The sequence below is a fragment of the Orcinus orca genome, chromosome 7 (genome assembly GCF_937001465.1).
Source record: "Orcinus orca chromosome 7, mOrcOrc1.1, whole genome shotgun sequence".
NCBI classification, from domain to species: domain Eukaryota; kingdom Metazoa; phylum Chordata; class Mammalia; order Artiodactyla; family Delphinidae; genus Orcinus; species Orcinus orca.
The window spans coordinates 82,966,486-82,984,603 of NC_064565.1; the positions used below are offsets into that span (position 1 = coordinate 82,966,486).

The 18,118-nt window shown below is 40.6% G+C and overlaps 2 protein-coding genes across 6 annotated transcripts in view; one reads left to right on the forward strand and one right to left on the reverse strand.

The window, feature by feature from the left end:
• Positions 1-1,295: 1,295 nt before the first annotated feature.
• Positions 1,296-17,921, reverse strand: HSPD1 (heat shock protein family D (Hsp60) member 1). 4 transcript variants are annotated; one of them, XM_033430663.2, is made up of 12 exons: positions 17,751-17,921; positions 10,435-10,610; positions 9,141-9,393; positions 8,435-8,517; positions 7,526-7,621; positions 7,030-7,123; positions 5,773-5,941; positions 4,135-4,234; positions 3,319-3,564; positions 2,756-2,930; positions 2,332-2,510; positions 1,296-1,921 (listed from the first exon to the last, which is right to left on the reverse strand). In XM_033430663.2, exons 1-12 carry the CDS (start codon positions 17,794-17,796, stop codon positions 1,769-1,771), a joined length of 1,770 nt encoding a protein of 589 aa, XP_033286554.1. In that variant the 5' UTR covers positions 17,797-17,921; the 3' UTR covers positions 1,296-1,768. The 4 variants fall into 4 exon arrangements, with proteins under 4 accessions (XP_033286554.1, XP_049568267.1, XP_004262942.1 ...); XM_049712310.1 differs by lacking the exon at positions 17,751-17,921 and adding an exon at positions 11,923-12,061; XM_004262894.4 differs by lacking the exon at positions 17,751-17,921 and adding an exon at positions 11,541-11,697.
• The window catches only part of HSPE1 (heat shock protein family E (Hsp10) member 1), a 40,043-nt gene continuing 33,996 nt past the window's right edge, over positions 12,072-18,118 (forward strand). Inside the window, exons 1-4 of one of the 2 annotated variants that reach the window (XM_004262893.4) lie at positions 12,072-12,210; positions 12,799-12,963; positions 13,913-14,002; positions 14,082-14,247. In XM_004262893.4, coding sequence (XP_004262941.1) covers positions 12,208-12,210; positions 12,799-12,963; positions 13,913-14,002; positions 14,082-14,132 — 309 coding nt within the window. In that variant the 5' untranslated portion in view covers positions 12,072-12,207 and the 3' untranslated portion in view covers positions 14,133-14,247. Of the gene's footprint in view, positions 12,211-12,798; positions 12,964-13,912; positions 14,003-14,081; positions 14,248-18,118 lie in introns of those variants that run through there. The other variant, XM_033430704.2, reaches the window with a different exon arrangement.

Genomic DNA, 18,118 nt, shown 5'->3' on the forward strand with positions numbered 1-18,118 from the left:
CACCTAGTAAATTTTCCTCTCCTGTTGATCTCTTTAGGCTCTAGTCATTCTCTCTGATCAAACAGCAACCAGGAAAAAAAAAAAGCACCTAGAAATCTTTCAAGTCCCAGTGTTTCTCATTTCTTACACCTATTCTTCTACTCATTTCGTTTGGCCTTTAAAATACAAACTATATAAAACCATTCCCCATGGTTTCTCTTTTCCTCCAACCCTTGATACTACTAGCTAGGTTGCCTTTTGCCACTTGAATAACCGTAAGTACAGTCTAGACAAGTTTTGTTTAAAATGTCTTTTATTCGTTCAGTCAGTCCCCTCTAATCTCTTGTCATTTTTTCTAACCCAACCAAGTTAACAAAGCGAAGGTATTTCTAGGTACAGGATTTCAAGTGATTTTGACTTTTGATCTGTGATGGACTTTATTTTTCCTTCTATTCCTGTCCAAACTATTCATACTAGATAAGGAAAGTAGAAACATTTGCCTCAGTGCCTACCTTATACCAGACCTCTTAGCAGCAACCCCAGGGCCAAACTGAGCAACAGACTGGAGTTCCTTACCACCGAGCAGATCGATTCTATAGCTCCAAGATAAGACTACATTCTTGACACAGGTTAAAGTAAAAAAACTTTATGTTCTTGTTGCATAAGATCTTGTGCTTTAAATTAGAAAGCAACATTCTTTCTATCTTGCCAATCAGTATCTGTCCCCAACACACACACACACACACACACACACACACACACGGATGCACACACAGCTGTTTTAAAAGCCATACTTCTATACTGTTTTATCTAATAAAGACCAAGTGCATTGAGACTGAAACCCATTTCAAGTTCTTATAAAGGTGATCACACTGGGCTGTGCATTATCAAGTTGTGGATGCCCTTCCCTGCTATTCATTATGCTTGAATGGCACACCTCTCCTTTCCACTGAAGTACACTCATACTGTAAACCCTGCCCTCCTCACTTGTGGGTACCTAGCAGGGAACCCACTGCTTATCTGTGATGCTGAGACTCCGGAACAGTAACCATAACCCTTAAAAGAAACAAGCTCCCCTTTTCTTTATGGCCAAACCTCAACACATACAACATTCAGAGTTGTCACCTTTCAAAATTTCCCCCATTACCAATGTAATAATATAATCCAGTCTGCAGCAAAGATAAACAGAGAAACATAAGGAAACTATAGGGAGAATAACATTTTAACACTTGGGTCAAACCTTACCTTACCCCTCCCTCTTCAATTGGCTTTCTTTCATTCCTCATATCCTCTAGATCACAGAAAGGCTAACACAATTAACTTTAAACAATTTTTATTACACAAAGGTTGTCACATGATTGGATATTGCTCTACTCTGTACACAATTATTCTTACTCTCCACAGAAAGGCTGCTTCTTAACTTCTCATCTGTTGATGGCAATCACTAAAATCCTGATTTTAACAGAATAGTAGCAAAAATGCCTCAGTGATTTAAGTTGAAAGCAGTACATTGGTGCATGGCTCTTATACTCATTTACCAGGAATGTACAAATGTCTTTATTCAAAAATACAAAATAAATTATCTGTAGGCATGGACAATGACAGCAGTAAACCATTCTATGTTGTCAACTGAAACCAGTAACTGATGGTTATAGTGATTTTCTTAAACATCAGCCAGCCTTTTCTTCAGTCATCTCCTGTAACTGACCTCTCAAAGTTATTGGTGAGGAACGCTGCCTCGAGCTTCCTCTCACAGCTCATTAATGATGGTAAAGCCCTATTCTAGGAATTAGAACATGCCACCTCCCATCCCACCTCCCATCCCACCCATTCCGCCCATTCCAGGATCCTTCTCTTCTTTAGGAATTTCTGTGACTACAACTTCTGCTGTAGTTAACAGAGAGGCCACTCCAGCAGCATCCAGTAATGCAGTTCTTACAACCTAGGAAAAAAGTTTTGATAAAATATTACTTTTCCTTAGTAAAAAATTAACAAGACTTGGGACTTCCCTGGTGGTCCAGTGGTTAAGACTCTGCCTTGCAAAAAAAAAAAAAGAATCTGCCTTGCAATGCAGGGGACGCAGGTTCGATCCCTGGTCAGGGAACTAAGATCCCACATGCCACAGGGCAACTAAGCCCATGCGCCGCAACTACTGAGCCTGCATGCTCTGGAGCCCATGTGCCACAAGAGAGAAGCCTGTGCTCAACAAAGAGCCTGCGCACTGCACCGCAAGATCCCGTGTGCCAAAACTAAGACCCGACGCAACCAAATAAATTAATTAAAAAGAAATAAATTAACAAGACTTAATGAAGAGTTCTTGAAAGTATTTTTAGACACTGGTGAACTATTTACCTTAGTTGGATCAATGATTCCTTTTTCCACCATATTCACAAAATCTCCAAGCATAGCATCATAACCAATTTCTGAAGAACTTTGCAAAATTTTCTCAACTATCAACGATCCTTCGACACCTGCATTCTTAGCAATGGTCATTGCAGGAATTTTGAGTGCTTTTTTAATAATTTCTATACCTATAAAGAAAATAAATTTTTAGCAAATTTAGTTCTTTCCTTTGTAATTATTATAGCACAATTCTACTTGTGAGAGTACAGATTCCCGCTGAAAGATCTCTGACATCAGTGCTATTCTACTTTTGTTATTCTGGAAATTGCTTTATGACTTCTTATTCCATCTAGTGGCAGCAACAATATAATTCTAACAACAGAAAGACTAAAATCAGGCTACAAGTAAACTCATTACTAAGGTAACTTTTTACCAATTTTTTGATCTTCATTAGCTGGAGTTATTGAATCCAAGGCTGGAAGGCACCGAAGCAGGGCACAGCCCCCTCCCAAAACAATGCCTTCTTCAACAGCAGCTCGTGTAGCATTAAGGGCATCTGTAACTCTGTCTTTCTTTTCATTCACTTCAACATCACTTGTCCCACCAACCTAAAGATTAAAAAAGAATTCCAGTTAGCATGTCTTCTCCCATTCAAGAAGCTGACCGCCAAAAGAGTCATTAAAAAGCACCTAGTTTACTTAAAAAGCAATTTTAAAAAGGTTGCCTATTTGTTACAAGTAACTACGTGATTAAACAGCTAATAGTGTCTCACAAGTCAGACTCTAGACTAATTATTAACAAAACATCTGTTCCCACACAACTCACCCACTACAAGTTCAATTCTGGCTTTAAGGAAGGAATGTTTCAGTAAAGAAATTTTATATAATAAATATCTCCACAAGGAAGTTGATTCCCTAAGTATTTTGGTTACATACCACAGAAACAGTCATCTTGGGCTTAGAACCCAAGAAGCTTATTTATAACAATGCATCTTACCTTTAGCACAGCAACACCATCTGAGAGTTTTGCCAGACGTTCATTCAATTTTTCCTTTTCATATTCACTAGTTGTAATATCTAACTGCTCGATGATTTCTTGAATACGCTTTTCAATTTGAGCCTTGTCACCTTTTCCTTTCAAGAGCATGGCATCGTCTTTGGTCACAATGACCTCTCCAACTTTTCCTAAGTCATGAGGCTGAACATCTTCAAGATTTAGAGTTAGTCCTTCTTCTCCAAATACCTACAAAAACATTTTAAAGAATGAACAAATTACAGATTACAGGTTTTTTCATTACACCAAGTTCATTGGTAATATATCCTACAGGTATTTTGATAAAAGAAACATCTTGCAATACTGTGTTTCTTTGAAATGTGAGATTTCGAGACCAAAGCTAGACTAAACAGTCTGAATATAGTCTTTCATGACATTTCCAACTTCTCACTTAATTCTCAATTATTAACTTTGAGAAAACTGTGAACTCAGAAAACTCACCTAAGGCCATACTTTTGGTGCAACCAAAACTAGACCCTAGGCCTAACTCTTAGATCCCATCCATGTCTTTTCTACTACATTCTTGAAAACAGTTTAGTCAGTAAGCCCATTCTTGGGCCAGACTCTTGGCGAGTTAAAAAGGGACCTTATCACTATTTAACCCAATCTCTACCTCCCAAACATCTAATAAAAACACAGATTAAGTAAACATTTCAGATGGTAGTATCTGACTATGAAAATGTGAATTCTGCCTATAAATTTCAGACCAGGATGTATAAATAACATTCAGTAAACCAACATCACATTTATTTTACTTACTGCACCACCAGTAGCAATAGCCATGTCTTTAAGCTGGTTCTTTCTATTGTCACCAAAACCTGGAGCTTTGACTGCTACAACCTGAAGACCAACTTTCAGCCTGTTAAGAAGTTATTAATAAGATTTAAATTTTATAAAAATGTCTGTCTACTTCAAGTTCTGACAACTAAGGTTACTTAGGAAACTACACTTTAAAAAGATTTTTATTTTTTGCTCCCTAGCAACTTTTGGTCAAGTTGAGACAGGAAAGGGCAATTTTCCATTTATCCATATTTGCCAGTATCTGCTTACCTTCTTAATAAACTGTTAACCTTACATGCTGACCTTTCCAGTTGAAAACATGTAAATAGTGATAACTATTTTATAGTTTGTGAAAATCAGAATTACTATATATTAAATTTGGAGATCATCTAATCAGCATTTACCCTTAACCCATGGGTTCCATTTAGTATTAGATTAAGTTGCTATTAAAGTCAAGATTGAGCAGTTTCTTCTTTTTTATTGTAGTTGATTTACAATACTATATATTTCACACAGTGACTCAGAATTTTTAAAGTTACATACTCCATTTATAGTTATATAATACTGGCTATATTCCGAGCAAGCAGTATTTTTAATTCAGTTCGTTTATAAATGTAAATATTGCTGAGAGTATCATTAAGCTTACCTACATTTTAATCAGGTAATGAATACTCAGAATATACATTTTAAAAATGCCCATTTGAGACCAGACTGAAATGGAAGGAATGTACAAACTAAGAACTGGTCAATTTTATTAAGGAGCCAAATAAAAATCAGAGGGTTACTTAACCTCTGATGATATGCGAAGTAAACTGGAGATACAACTTTACAGCTACCAGTAAAATGGCTCAATGAAAACTCTTCAGGCCTACTGTTTTTCTATTTCAGCTTCAAATCCCACAATCTCTAGGGCTTTTTCATAATCCCAAAAGCATATCCAGTCTACAAACATTCCAGAATAAGTAAACTCACTTAGGTCAAAGTACTCAATTCTCTAATATATACCTATTTCATTTGTGCATTTCCATTACAATGAAAATTGGAGACTCATTTCTAATGTACCTCAGTTCTAAGATTAGGAATAATATGTATTTTCACAATGCCCTAAAATTCTGTTTATAGCGTTAACACTATCTATCTTAAAGTAAAAAGTAATACATTAAACTATAGATTAAAAAAATTAAAAGAATAGACCTCAACTTACTTTAGGTTGAGTACCAATTTCTCTATTTCAGACTACTCATTAACAAAATTTTCCTTTTAACAGATTATTCAGAATGGTAGTTGTTTACCTCTTCCCATGAAAAATTGTAATTGTGAAAATATTTTTTTCCAGAAGTCTTTTTGTAAAAAAAAAGAATAAAACTCAAGTCATTTATCTTCAAAACAACTGTAAACACTTAGGCTATCTTATGAGAAAGTTGCACAAAACATTAAGGACTCTGGGACCCCATTCAAAAAAGACAGAATCATAACTGGACTAAGGGTTCATGATTCACACTAATATTATACAAACACAAGTAGTTCAATGTGAAGGTACATAATGGAGATTTCAAACATCAATACAAGTAACTGCCTTCCACACAGAAACGTAAACCAAATACCACTGCCTATTACCTATTCAAAACAAGTGTACTTAGAGCCTCTCCATCCACGTCTTCAGCAATTATGACCAAGGGCTTACGGTGAGCATTGGCAATTTCAAGAGCAGGAACAATGGACTGGACACTAGAAATTTTCTTTTCACTTAACAGAACATAGGCATCTTGGAATTCACATTTCTGACCTGCAAAAGCAAAGAACATTTCTAACCAACTTTAGAACATTATCCTGAAAATGACTGCAATTTAGAAAAACCTCTAAACCAAAGCTCCAGTACACTTTAAAAGTGATTGATGAGTTCATGTTTTTCCTTTCATTTCTCATATACATGAACTTTCTTTTATTTATTTATTCACTGTTATTCATCACTGATTGGGTGCCAGTGCCAGGCACTGTTCTAGACTCTTGAGGTAGATCTGTGGGAAAAAAAGTGAAAATAAAACTCTGCCCTTTAGAAGTTTTCATTCAAGTAGGAGAAGAGAGTAATAAATAAATATATAACTATTATAAATAATACATAAGTGAATTTGCCATTACTGCCCCAGTCCCCTGGTGAGCTCTCAGTCTGCTTCTAAAGGTGTTGGATCACAACCTTTTCCATTGTGTCTGATGATGCTTTCTTCCAATTTGCATTTTTCTCCTCATCCCTGTTCAGATGCAATGGATGTGTGGCGGTCTAGTTTAGGGGCACCAGCTCCTTTCTGCTTAATGGTAAGTTGTTCCAAGTAGATAACTTATTCCAGAATCATCTTGTCATAATTATTCTACATCAAACTTCTATTTCTCTGCTCACCCTCAAAACCTGTCTAACTTCTTGCTCACGCCAGTCCACACTGGTGCAGCCGTGTAGCATTTTCCAGTGTGTTCCATATTACTCTAAGTCCAAGAGAAAGACCATGAGAAAAGTGTTCTGTAATCAAGTAAGTTTAAGAAAATCCACATTCTACATCACCTATTTGGAAACTCACATTATATACGATCATTTTTAAGCCTCTAGAAGTCTCACAGTAAGAAATTGTTTAACTCTGTTCACTCAGCATGTCCAACACTTACTTTACCATAGAATAGAAACTTGCTCACATTCTACAGAACTAGTGTTTCAGAGCTCGACTTTGGGAAAATGCTGAGTGGTCGACAGCATCATAAGCAAGAAATCCATAGAAATGTGAGGAACATATGAATTTACTTTTGAGGTCTGACACTAATGCCCTCAGGTTGTCACATAGCAAACTATGTTAAAAAAAAAAAACTTAGTTACTGATTTGCTCTTACCTTTTGATGTATTAATAAAGTATGGAGAGATATACCCTCTATCAAACTTCATGCCTTCAATAATTTCTAATTCATCATTCAGTGTTTTTCCATCCTATGAAAAGTCAGAGAATTCGTTATGTGAATTTCATTAAAGAAACAAAAACTGTATAGACCAATTAACAGTCCCCACTTCTCATAAGGAATCCAGATAGGAATATGCAAATGTCCCAGGGCATCCAACTCCACTTCTGCAAGAATACATGTATGCATTTGAACTAATTTTTACAGCTAGAAGGCAGTATCATCTAAGTTAGGACTGATTTACTCCCGAAGGCAAAGGTTAATATTTCACACAGAATACAGAAGGCACTCTATTCTATACAGGTGCCAATATTACACATGAAAGAATTATACGGAATATACTTTTGGAAACACATATAGATCAAATTTTTATATTTATAAAACTCAGATTATCAGACACCTCATTCCTATGTGTCACTAAAAACACACTTGCCTTTACTGTGATAACGCCCTTTCTTCCAACCTTTTTCATCGCTTCAGAAATGATGCTGCCGATTTCTTTGTCTCCATTTGCAGAAATCGTAGCAACCTGAAACAATCAAATTGAAAGGTAAGGCTACTGTCCGCAATCAACTCCCCTCCCTTTTCTCAGTAACTTCCAAATTGATAGATCCTTGGTGGGAAGCTAGAGGGAGGGTGATGGTGGCAGTGAGAAAGAGGGAGGGGATTTTATGGCATAATAATTGTAATGAAGTATTGATCCTGTTTTCAATTTTTTAAAAAATCCAGTATTTGGCCACATTATTTTTGAAAGATATGAAATAAACACACAATTATTCTTTTAAACAAAAACAGAAAAGAGGAAATTCCTGGTGGTCCTGTGGTTAGGACTTGGAGCTTTCACTGCAGGGACCCGGGTTCAATCCTTGGTCCGGGAACTAAGGTCCCACAAGCCACGTGGTGTGGCCAAAAAAACAAAAAAAGAAAGAAAAAGAGAAAAGAAGGAAGCTGACCCTGTTACTTTCTTCCCCTTGGCAAATGTGGCAATATTAGAACATGACAAAATTATGCACCTTTGATAAATGGCCAAAGAACATTTTCTACACGTACAAATGAGTTTTTACTCAGTCATGTAGAACTAAAACGAGAACTCATTAAGAGCCAAATTATGGGGACTTCCCTGGTGGTCCACTGGTTAAGGCTCTGCACTTCCACTAAATGGGACATGGCTTCCATCCCTGGTCGGGGAAATTTCCAAATGCATTAGCAGTAAGAAAAATGCTTCCAATGTTGGTGACTGGGTAATGTTGCTATTCTGATACTGTCGTGTAATTATGGGATAAAATCACGTTACTAGAAAAAAATTCTAACTTTATCATAAAATGTTATAAAAAATCCATACCTGGGCGATCTCTTCCGGGGTTGTCACAGGTTTAGACTGCTTCTTAAGTTCAGCAATTACAGCATCAACAGCTAACATCACACCTGGTTCAAGAATAAATATTATTCTTGAATTATATGCTTATTCTCTCGTGGCTCCACATCAAGTAAAAATTCTGATTCATGTTAAGTGTTTCAATGCCTTAACACTTATGCACTGCTTCTGTACCAGTACTTTTCCTAATCACATGGGAGTTGGATGGCATGCACTGAAACAGAAACTTTAAAAACTGTTTTAAAAAACCCCATCTGACATCCTGGGTGACTTGGTTCCTCGTTTAGCCCTACTTTCCAAATAACTAAAGTAAAACATCAAAACTGTATCATCTCTCTCTGCTCTAATCCCCATTAAACTTATTACTTTCAAGGTGAATGGTACATGCTGTAACTTCCAATAACCTTGGTTTGTGGGAGAAGCGGACCAGGGGACAAAGACACAGGGATGGATGACTGTGGACAACAGGCAACGTCTTAGTCAGATTTTCCTCTTTGCCACCCAGCACAGTGCCCACCACATAGGAATTCGATCACTACTCAGTGATTTTGTTTTTTTAAGATTTTAAAAGATTTTTTTTTAGGAGAGAAGAGAAACAAGAAAGAGTCAACTTTCTAATACAATTTAACAGACAGTTCAAAACACTGTGGTGACAATGAAGAGATATTCCTACCTCTCCTGATTTCCACGGGATTAGCACCTTTGCTAATCTTCTCGAAGCCTTCCTTAGCAATGGAGCGTGCCAGTACAGTCGCAGTAGTGGTGCCATCCCCAGCCTCTTCGTTTGTGTTATTGGCAACATCTTGAACAAGTTTCGCGCCAATATTTTTATATTTATCTTTTAAGTCAATGGACTTTGCAACAGTCACACCATCTTTTGTCACTTTGGGACTTCCCCAACTCTGTTCAATAATCACCGTCCTTCCCTATTGCAGAGAAAACAGAGTCACACACTGTAAGTACTATTTAGCCTACAATACAGCAGTTTTCACAATAGGCAATTACTTCAAAGCCTTAATGCAACATCTGACAATTTTTATCAGATCTACAGCATGAATCTAAAGGGCAAGTTCATCAATGTTCTTAGTTCAGACAAAATGACTTTTGTTGCTAAGTGCATAACCTTGGATGATAACAATTTTAGAGACTTAAAAGATGTCTTCTTATACAATGATACAAGATGAACCAATACCACTTTGGTAGATTATAATGAAATTCCAGAGTAGACTTCACAAAATTCATACTTAAGTTTTGTCCAGTACCTGCTGTAATAATACTATGAAAACTTACTTTTAAACTTGTTTTAAAATTTAGTTTCTAAAATACTAACAAGTACAATACACACTTTCAGAGTTGTTCAACATTAAATCTTAAACATGGTGCAAATAGTATTGGCAGCTTTTGAATTTGAACCAAAGCTTCTTGTGAGGCATTCATATGCTATATTTTATATAGTTTGTATCACTCTGATATTTGTACTGGCTTCAACCTGAAATGAAGCATCACTTCACCGTGCACAACCCTCAAAAAGGTCTCCTCAAATTACTTATTACCCCTCACTCATCAATCTCTTGCTAAGTGAGACTTAAAATTTTAAATGTGCTTTGGAACCAAGGGACAGTAGAAAAACATTAGGTTAAACTAGCACCTACCAGCACATACTTAAGGTATTGTGGACGTTGTATTTTTCCCTCTATGCCTGGTACTAACTACTGGGAAAGGATCCAAAATTTAACTCAAACAGGCAAACGAGATTAATTCCACCTCGAGTTTACCAATCCGTCTTGAGCTAGGAGTTACCACTGGATTACACCACACATTGTACAAAATAAAATTCCTTCTGCTTTGGCAGAAGCAGTTTATGAATACCAAAGCACTGTTCAAAAGCTTGCCGTGACTCTCGCCATCAACAAAATGTTACTCCTTTAACAATACTCTAAATTACAACAAAGTAAGAATACTGATACCTTTGGCCCCATAGTAACGGCTACAGCATCAGCTAAAAGGTCTACACCTTGAAGCATTAAGGCTCGGGCATCTGCACCAAATTTTACATCTTTGGCATAAGCCCGAGTGAGATGAGGAGCCAGTACCCTGGACACTGGCCTAATCTGGCGAAGGACTGCGGGCAATCGAAGCATTTCTGAGGGAGAAACAAGCAGATCATCAGTACAATACTAGCGCTACCCCTGGTGTGTTACAACACAAACATAACACCCGTGCATCAGAACAAGAAATGTTAGAAGCGAGCTGGGCTGACCTCTGCCAGCCACTACAGCTGGGCCTCGAAACTCGCCACCGTCCCAAAACACCAGCTGCTAGCGCAAGCCTTAAGTGGCCGCCCCACGCCTGACCTATAGCACTAGCAAAAAGCACACCCTTCTTCCCCACGGCCACCTACCCATGACGCTAAAAACGAGTTAATCTTTCAGCGCTAAAATGGCCTTGGGGGCAAATCAGCTCCAAATGTCCCCTGAAAAACCAAGCCTACAGGAAAGGGACAATTTACAAACCCAAGTGACCAGGAGAATGAAAATATTCCTAACGGTGCTAAAATCCGCTTACTAAAATGTCTTCATGTATCCACTCGGGGCTACTGCATCAGTGCAGCAGGCAAGGCCGCGAAGCTGGGGGCGGCGGCTCTGCCCACTCCGGGCGGCCCCACGCGACTTTCCATCAGGATGCCCCAGCAAGGTCAAGGGTAGATGCGCCGTACCCGATCTGTTCGCGGGGCCAAAAGCCGTTTCCACGCGCTGCGACCACCCCGCCCCCACCCCGCGGCACCCTACACCCGGCCAAAGTGGCTTCCATCGGAGGGACCATGTGAATACACTTCCCCGACTCCACACCCCACCCCGGGCAAGCCCTCCCAGCTGCGCCCTGCCCGGGCGAGCGATCCACGCCGCACGTGATGGGCCCCTGCATGCACCCACGGGGCCTGGCTCAGCGAGCCCAGGCCTGCGGCGCCTTGGGGAAGCTCTGGCTCTCGCCGGCCAGCCCGCTCAGAGCAGCGGGGGAAGGCCGGCTCCGGGGTCCGAGGCGCATGGATGAGACGGCGCGTGCGGCCGCGTACCTGGGGCAGCGGCACGGCTAGTGGGCGACGAGACAGGCCGTCGGTGGCGAGTGAGGGACAGAGCGCAGGTCGCACACAGCAATGAGCCCGTGTCCCCTCCCTCCGCCGCTCCCCCCGCCCCTCCGCAGCGCGCGCGCGCGCAGGCGGCTCCCACCCCCGTCCAGTCCGCCCGGGCCCTGCAATCTGCACGCGCCGCGCGCCAGGCCCGCCCCTCCCCACCGCGCCGGGCCAGGCCAGCTGGCTTAGCCCTCTCCGGCCGGTTTAGGCTAGTTCCCGGGCGGCGCGCCGTTCCAGAACTTTCCGGGAAGCGCCGGGCTCTGTGTGAGTCAAGGGTCAAATCACGTCATTTCCGGGAGGGGAGGTGAAGGGTAAGTACTCTCACCTCGGCTCGCGGCCTAGAAAAGCCTAGAAAAGCCTAGAAAGAGCTCCTCTTTCCTTCCGCCTACCGGTCCGCGCGTCAGTGGCCTGCGCAGAGGCCGGGAAACGAATCGTGGCGCGCACAGGTGCGGCCGCCCCTTTTCTGGGGGAGGGGCCGGGGGCGAGGACGAGCGCGCCTGCGCGCTAGGAGGTCTTTTTTTCGAGTTCACGTGGCAGGGGGGTCGGACTGCGGATTTCTCCTTTCGGCGGCGGCCAGAGAGCGAGAGTACGAAGTGTTGCAACCCGAGTCATGGTGAGTCCCGCGTGGGCTGGAGGCCGGCGGGCCCGGGTTGGCCTGGGGCGCACGGGGAGTCCTTTGGGCCTGGAGGGAGGGGTAGGGGCCACTCAGAGACCCGCGCCCGCCCGAACCCTGGAGAGGCGAGGGCCCCCCCCCCCGACCCTTTCCACCTCGGAGGGCTCTTTGCACGCGCGTGTGAGGCAGCGTGTGTGTCAGGGGATGGGAATCCGGACGCACGCGCAGTGGCCGACCCACGTCTCTTGCGGGACATTAGTGGGTGTGTAATCGCTTTGAAAAAAGCACGGCTCCAGGCCGAGGGACTTCAATGTTTGCTGACGATTTACAGAAAAATCCGACGAAGGAGAATACTTGACCTTGGGAGATACTAAGGTTGTCCTGGAAGCTCGTCTGGCTGCTGACCAAAGGAGCAACAGTGATCCCTAACACACATAGGGAATGGGAAATTAAACTCGGAATTTAGAGCTGAACGTTCAGAGGTGTTGCCTTTGAATGAAAAAATCTGAGTTTTGTCGTTAACTTTGAAAGCCATTTGTGGCCTGTTCAGAATACATTGTTTCAAATCTAACATTTTTCTCTCTATAGGCAGGACAGGCATTTAGAAAGTTTCTTCCCCTCTTTGACCGAGTATTAGTTGAAAGAAGTGCAGCCGAAACTGTAACCAAGGGAGGCATTATGCTTCCAGAAAAATCACAAGGAAAAGTATTGCAAGCAACGGTAGTAGCTGTTGGATCAGGCTCTAAAGGAAAGGTAAATGGGGACTGAAATGGAACTAATTTTTTATGTGAAGGAGAGGGGGGGGGAAAACACTGGTTATTGTTAAAAGTAGCCTTTTAGGTAGCTTGTTATTTTAAAGATCAGTCCCTAGTGGGTTCGCACCTCATCTTTCAGCAAAAATGATTTTGAAAAAAAAATCGCTTCTTTTATATGATGGGGAGTTCCACAGTATTAAAATCAGACGGCACAAATTTGAACTCTTGGTCTAACCTCTAACACTGAAATTGCCATAATCCTTTTAATCACTTTCGGCCTTGGTTAGCATATAAAAGGAGCTGGCTGGGCTATTGTAGTCATTCTCCAATTAAGGGTTAGACCTCAGACCTCTGAAAGTGTCAACTAGAATACGCAATAAATGCCCTTGGGGGTCAAATATGTTAATTGCATTGTTCCAGTTGCCTCTAAGAAAGGTCTAGCAAGGAGCTATCCTGGAGTTAGGAATAGGAAGGCTTTGGGCACTCTGCCTCAATCCCTCTCCCCAAATCTGCTTTGGAGGAACAGAAGTTGAATCTCAAAAGAAGTGTATGTTCCAAAGTCAGAAAGAAGACTCAAGTTTTTGTGTGTTGAAAGAAGTTAAACATGACCATTGTACATGTAGTTTTAAAAACTGGTTTACTTCGTATACTTGAGAGGTTATGTTAATATTTAACGATCAAAAAGCTTACAGTTAGTTTTTCCAGTATAACTCTTTGAACCTTTACACTGAAATCAGGTTTTAGTTTAAGCTACTGCATGTGCATTATTTCAAAGTGTAACTCTACAGTGATATGTTTGAGTGAAGAACTATGGTTGTATAAATTATATCATTTGGCCACAAAGTCCTTTTTTAACATTTGATTTGAATGAGCACAGTTGATTAATAAAAGTGTAAATATTTGGTCAACTAGATGTCTTTACTAATAAACATCTTTATTTTCTTAAGGGTGGAGAGATTCAACCAGTTAGTGTGAAAGTTGGAGATAAAGTTCTTCTCCCAGAATATGGAGGCACCAAAGTAGTTCTAGATGACAAGGTGTGTAAACTTCATATTATTAAGGAGAGGCTAAGTATTTGCTGTTAGTTTTCCTAACTAACCGTTTCTCTGTTTGCAGGATTATTTCTTATTTAGAGATGGTGACATTCTTGGAAAATACGTCGACTAAAATAAGTCACTATTGAAATGGCATCACGTGAAGCTGCCACTGAAGTTCTGAAATCTTTCATCATGTAAATAATTCCCGTGTTTCTTTTATAATAAAGTAATGATATCCAAACTAATGATATTCAGTGTCTCTGAAATTTAGTTTCTCTGTATTGATTTAAACATTCCCAAATAAAAGTATATAAATGAATGGTTTATCTTTATTTAGTGATTTAAAGATGGTTTTTAGTTTATGGGGCTTTTTTTTTTTTTTTTTAGAAATAACCTGCAGAGAATTCAGGGAAACAGGTTTTCAGTTTGCAAGCTGGCTTTTTACATATATAGTTGATGCTGATAGAAAGCCATAGATTTACACTTACTTAACATTTTAAGAAGGTAAAGACAAATAGCAACATTCTGACCTCATTTATATCAAACATTTCAGTGTAGTTTGTTTATGAAATCTAGTCTCATATGTCTTATTTCTTAAGTTATATTTTGAAAAACTTAACACTTCCAGTTTTTAAAACAACACTACTACATAATTTACTTAGCAAAAATTCGAAGGTAGGGTATAATAGCTCACACTGGCTGGGTGCCTTCTATATGCCAGGCATAGCTAACTTTTTTTTTTTTCCTTCGGCACGCGGGCCTCTCATCGCTGCGGCCTCTACCGTCACGGAGCACAGGCTACGGACGCGCAGGCTCCGCGGCCATGGCCTCCTTTTTTTGTTTGTTTTAATTATTTTGTCTTTGGCTGCATTGGTTCTTCATTGCTCCGTGCGGGCTTTTCTCTAGTTGAGGTGAGCGGGCTACTCCTTGTGGTGGCTTCTCTTGTGGAGCACGGGCTCTAGGCACACGGGCTTACTTGCTCTGCCGCATGTGGGATCTTCCCGGACCAGGGCTCAAACTCATGTCCCCTGCACTGGCAGGCAGATTCTTAACCACTGCACCACAGGGGAAGTCCCCATAGCTAACTCTTAAGCATTTTCCAGGTACTGGCCTCCATTGTAGGTACTTTCATATAGCGGATGGTTTAATCTTTTAACAGCATATGAGCCAGGTACTGTTCGTGTCTTGCAGATAAGTAAGGTGGGGCACAGAGGGGTTAAGTAATAACCAGGGACACTGTAGGAAGTGGCAAAGCCAGTATTTGGACATAGGTAGTCCACATTCAGATGCTGTCTAAAACTTCATCCTTTATGGCCTCTGCTACTTTGTCAGCCAATCCTAAGTACTTAATACACATTTCAGTCCTGGTGATAATGACTATGGAAAAGGGGAGGGGTTATCTAAAAGTGTCTGGCAATTGCTAAGTATCTAGTATACAATTTATTGAGTTTAACAAATGGGAAACTGACAGAACTGGATAAATAGCTTGATTTAGCTATAGCAGCCAGGGAGAATTAAGATTTGAACCCAAACAATCCTACAACAAAGTTGATTACCAACCCCTAAACATGTCTACCTCTCAGCTACCAGCTCTTTCTGCCTTGCAGTGAAATTTGTTGCCTAGTTTTGGTTGCTTATAAACTAGTCTATGATCATGTCTTTTAAAAGTTGTGTTGCATGTTTTTCTTGTGTAATCAAAGTCTAGATGAAGTTTTAAGTAACATGGAATAATGGTCTCAACTTTTGATCACGTCCCCATCAGTAAAATATTACGTATGTGTATTTACATTAATGTATGCGTTAGTGCCATTTGGTATATAAGGCTTTTGTCATATTTGGGTAAAAAGATTAGAAACTCTTGGTCTTTCCTGGTGGCACAGTGGTTAAGAATCCGCCTACTTTCCTTAAAAACTAAAAATACAGTTACCATATGACCCAGCAATCCCACTACTGGGCATATACCCAGAGAAAACCATAATTCAAAAAAGACACATGCACCCCAATGTTCATTGCAGCACTATTTACAATAGCCAGGTCATGGAAGCAACCTAAATGCCCATCGACAGACAAATGGATAAAGAAGATGTGGTATGTATATACAATAGAATATTAGCCATAAAAAGGAACAAAATTGGGTCATTTGTTGAGACGTGGATGGACCTAGAGACTGTCATACAGAGTGAAATAATTCAAAACCAAATACCGTGTATTAACGCATATATGTGGAATCTAGAAAAATGGTACAGATGAACCGGTCTGCAAGGCAGAAATAGAGACGCAGATGTAGAGAACAAACGTATGGACACCAAGGGGGGAAAGTGGGGGTGGGCAATGGGATGAATTGGGAGATTGGGATTGACATATGTACACTAATATGTATAAAATAGATAACTAATAAGAACCTGTGTAAAAAATAAATTTTAAAAAAGTTAAAAAAAAAAATCCACCTGCCAGTGTAGGGGACACAGGTTTGAGCCCTGGTCTAGGAAGATCCCACATGCCACGGAGCAACTAAGCCAGTGCACCACAACTACTGAGGCTGCGTGCCATAATTACCGAAGCCCGCGCGCCTAGAGTCCATGCTCCACAATGAGAAGCCACTGCAATGAGAAGCCCACGCACCACAACGAAGAGTAGCCCCCGCTCACCACAACCAGAGAAGAGCCCATGTGAAGCAATGAAGACTCAACGCAGCCATAAATAAACAAATAAAAAGAATCTATTTTTACAGAACCCAAGTGGCTCATCAATTTCCTGCTGTGCCCCAGGCACAGCTAATAGGCTTTGGAGGTCATAACCTTGTAAGCACATATTTCCCTCTGATTTACCAATGAGAAAACTGACGGAGGGGAAGAGGAAACTTGTTCAAGGCCATGTAGCTGGTAAATTGCAATTAGGAATCCAGTCAAAGGCTATGGCTTCCCCATTATTACTGATTTTTTTCCCCAAGACCCAAGCAAATAAGTTTTGAGATCTAAGATGAGTTTCCAAACCTTGGTTCATCCTTCGAGTTACCTGCTATACTTAAATTTTCAGGGCTCCTTCCATAACCTACTAAACCAGAAGGACGGGAAAATTCTTTTTGTACCACGGAAATTGTCCTCGTCTAGCAGAACTGCTAAAGAAATAACTTTAGATTGTGAGATTATATTGGGAATTAATAGGGAAAAGGATTTTGGCATGAGAAATTTGGGCCAAAAATATGGGTATTGGGGATGTGGACCCATGTGTTTTAGAAAAGCATGTTGGGACTTCCCTGGTGGCTCAGTGGTTAAGAATCCACCTGCCAATGCAGGGAACACGGGTTAGATCCCTGGTCCGGGAAGATCCCACATGCCGTGGAGCAACTAAGCCCGTGCGCCACAACTACTGAGCCTGCGCTCTAGAGGCTGCGTGCCACAACTACTGAGCCCATGTGCCACAACTACCAAAGCCCGCATGCCTAGAGCCCATGCTCCGCAACAAGAGAAGCCACCGCAATGAGAATCCCACACACTGCAACGAAGAGCAACCCCCGCTCGCCACAACCAGAGAAAGCCTGGGCGCAGCAATGAAGACCCAACGCAGCCAAAAACAAATTAAAAAAAAAAAAAAGCATGCTGTCATTTACCTTTTGTTCAACAGGAAAATATCAATTGTAAGGAGAACGGTAAAGTAGGTAAAATTCTGACTAGAGTTTTCATAACATTACCATTTTTTACCTCTTGCCAGGCACTGTTCTAGGCACTTAACATATAATCTTGCTTACCTGTGTAATCATAGCAACTCTGTGAGGCAGGTGTTCTTTGCCTCATAGGTGAAGGATGCAGAGAGAGGTAGAGTAACTTGCTCAAGGTGAAATATATTTTAAGTCATAGGCTGGAATTGAACTCAGGTTTGTCTGACTTCAAAGTCTGCCTTCCACAATTCTATACAAAAACAAATGAAAAATTGAGAATAAAATTAAAGTTACCAGGGAGCTATTCTGTTGTGAAAGTATTACCATTATCAAGATTATGATTTTTTTCCTCTATTGCTCCAGAAACTGTATGCTTTACAAAAAGTTCTTATTTTTAAAAATCGGGATTACAAAGTTTGTTTTCATTTTTATTGTGGTAAGAACACTTAGCATGAGAT

Coding starts and splice junctions, on each gene's coding strand:
- HSPD1 (XM_033430663.2), bottom strand. CDS start 17,796: ATGAGGCAAAGAACACCTGCCTCACAGAGTTGCTATGATTACACAG. Junction 8,518..9,140: donor TCCCGTGGAAATCAGGAGAG/GTAGGAATATCT, acceptor TTCTTGAACCAG/GTGTGATGTTAGCTGTTGAT. Junction 5,942..7,029: donor CTTTATTAATACATCAAAAG/GTAAGAGCAAAT, acceptor TTGCTTTTGCAG/GTCAGAAATGTGAATTCCAA.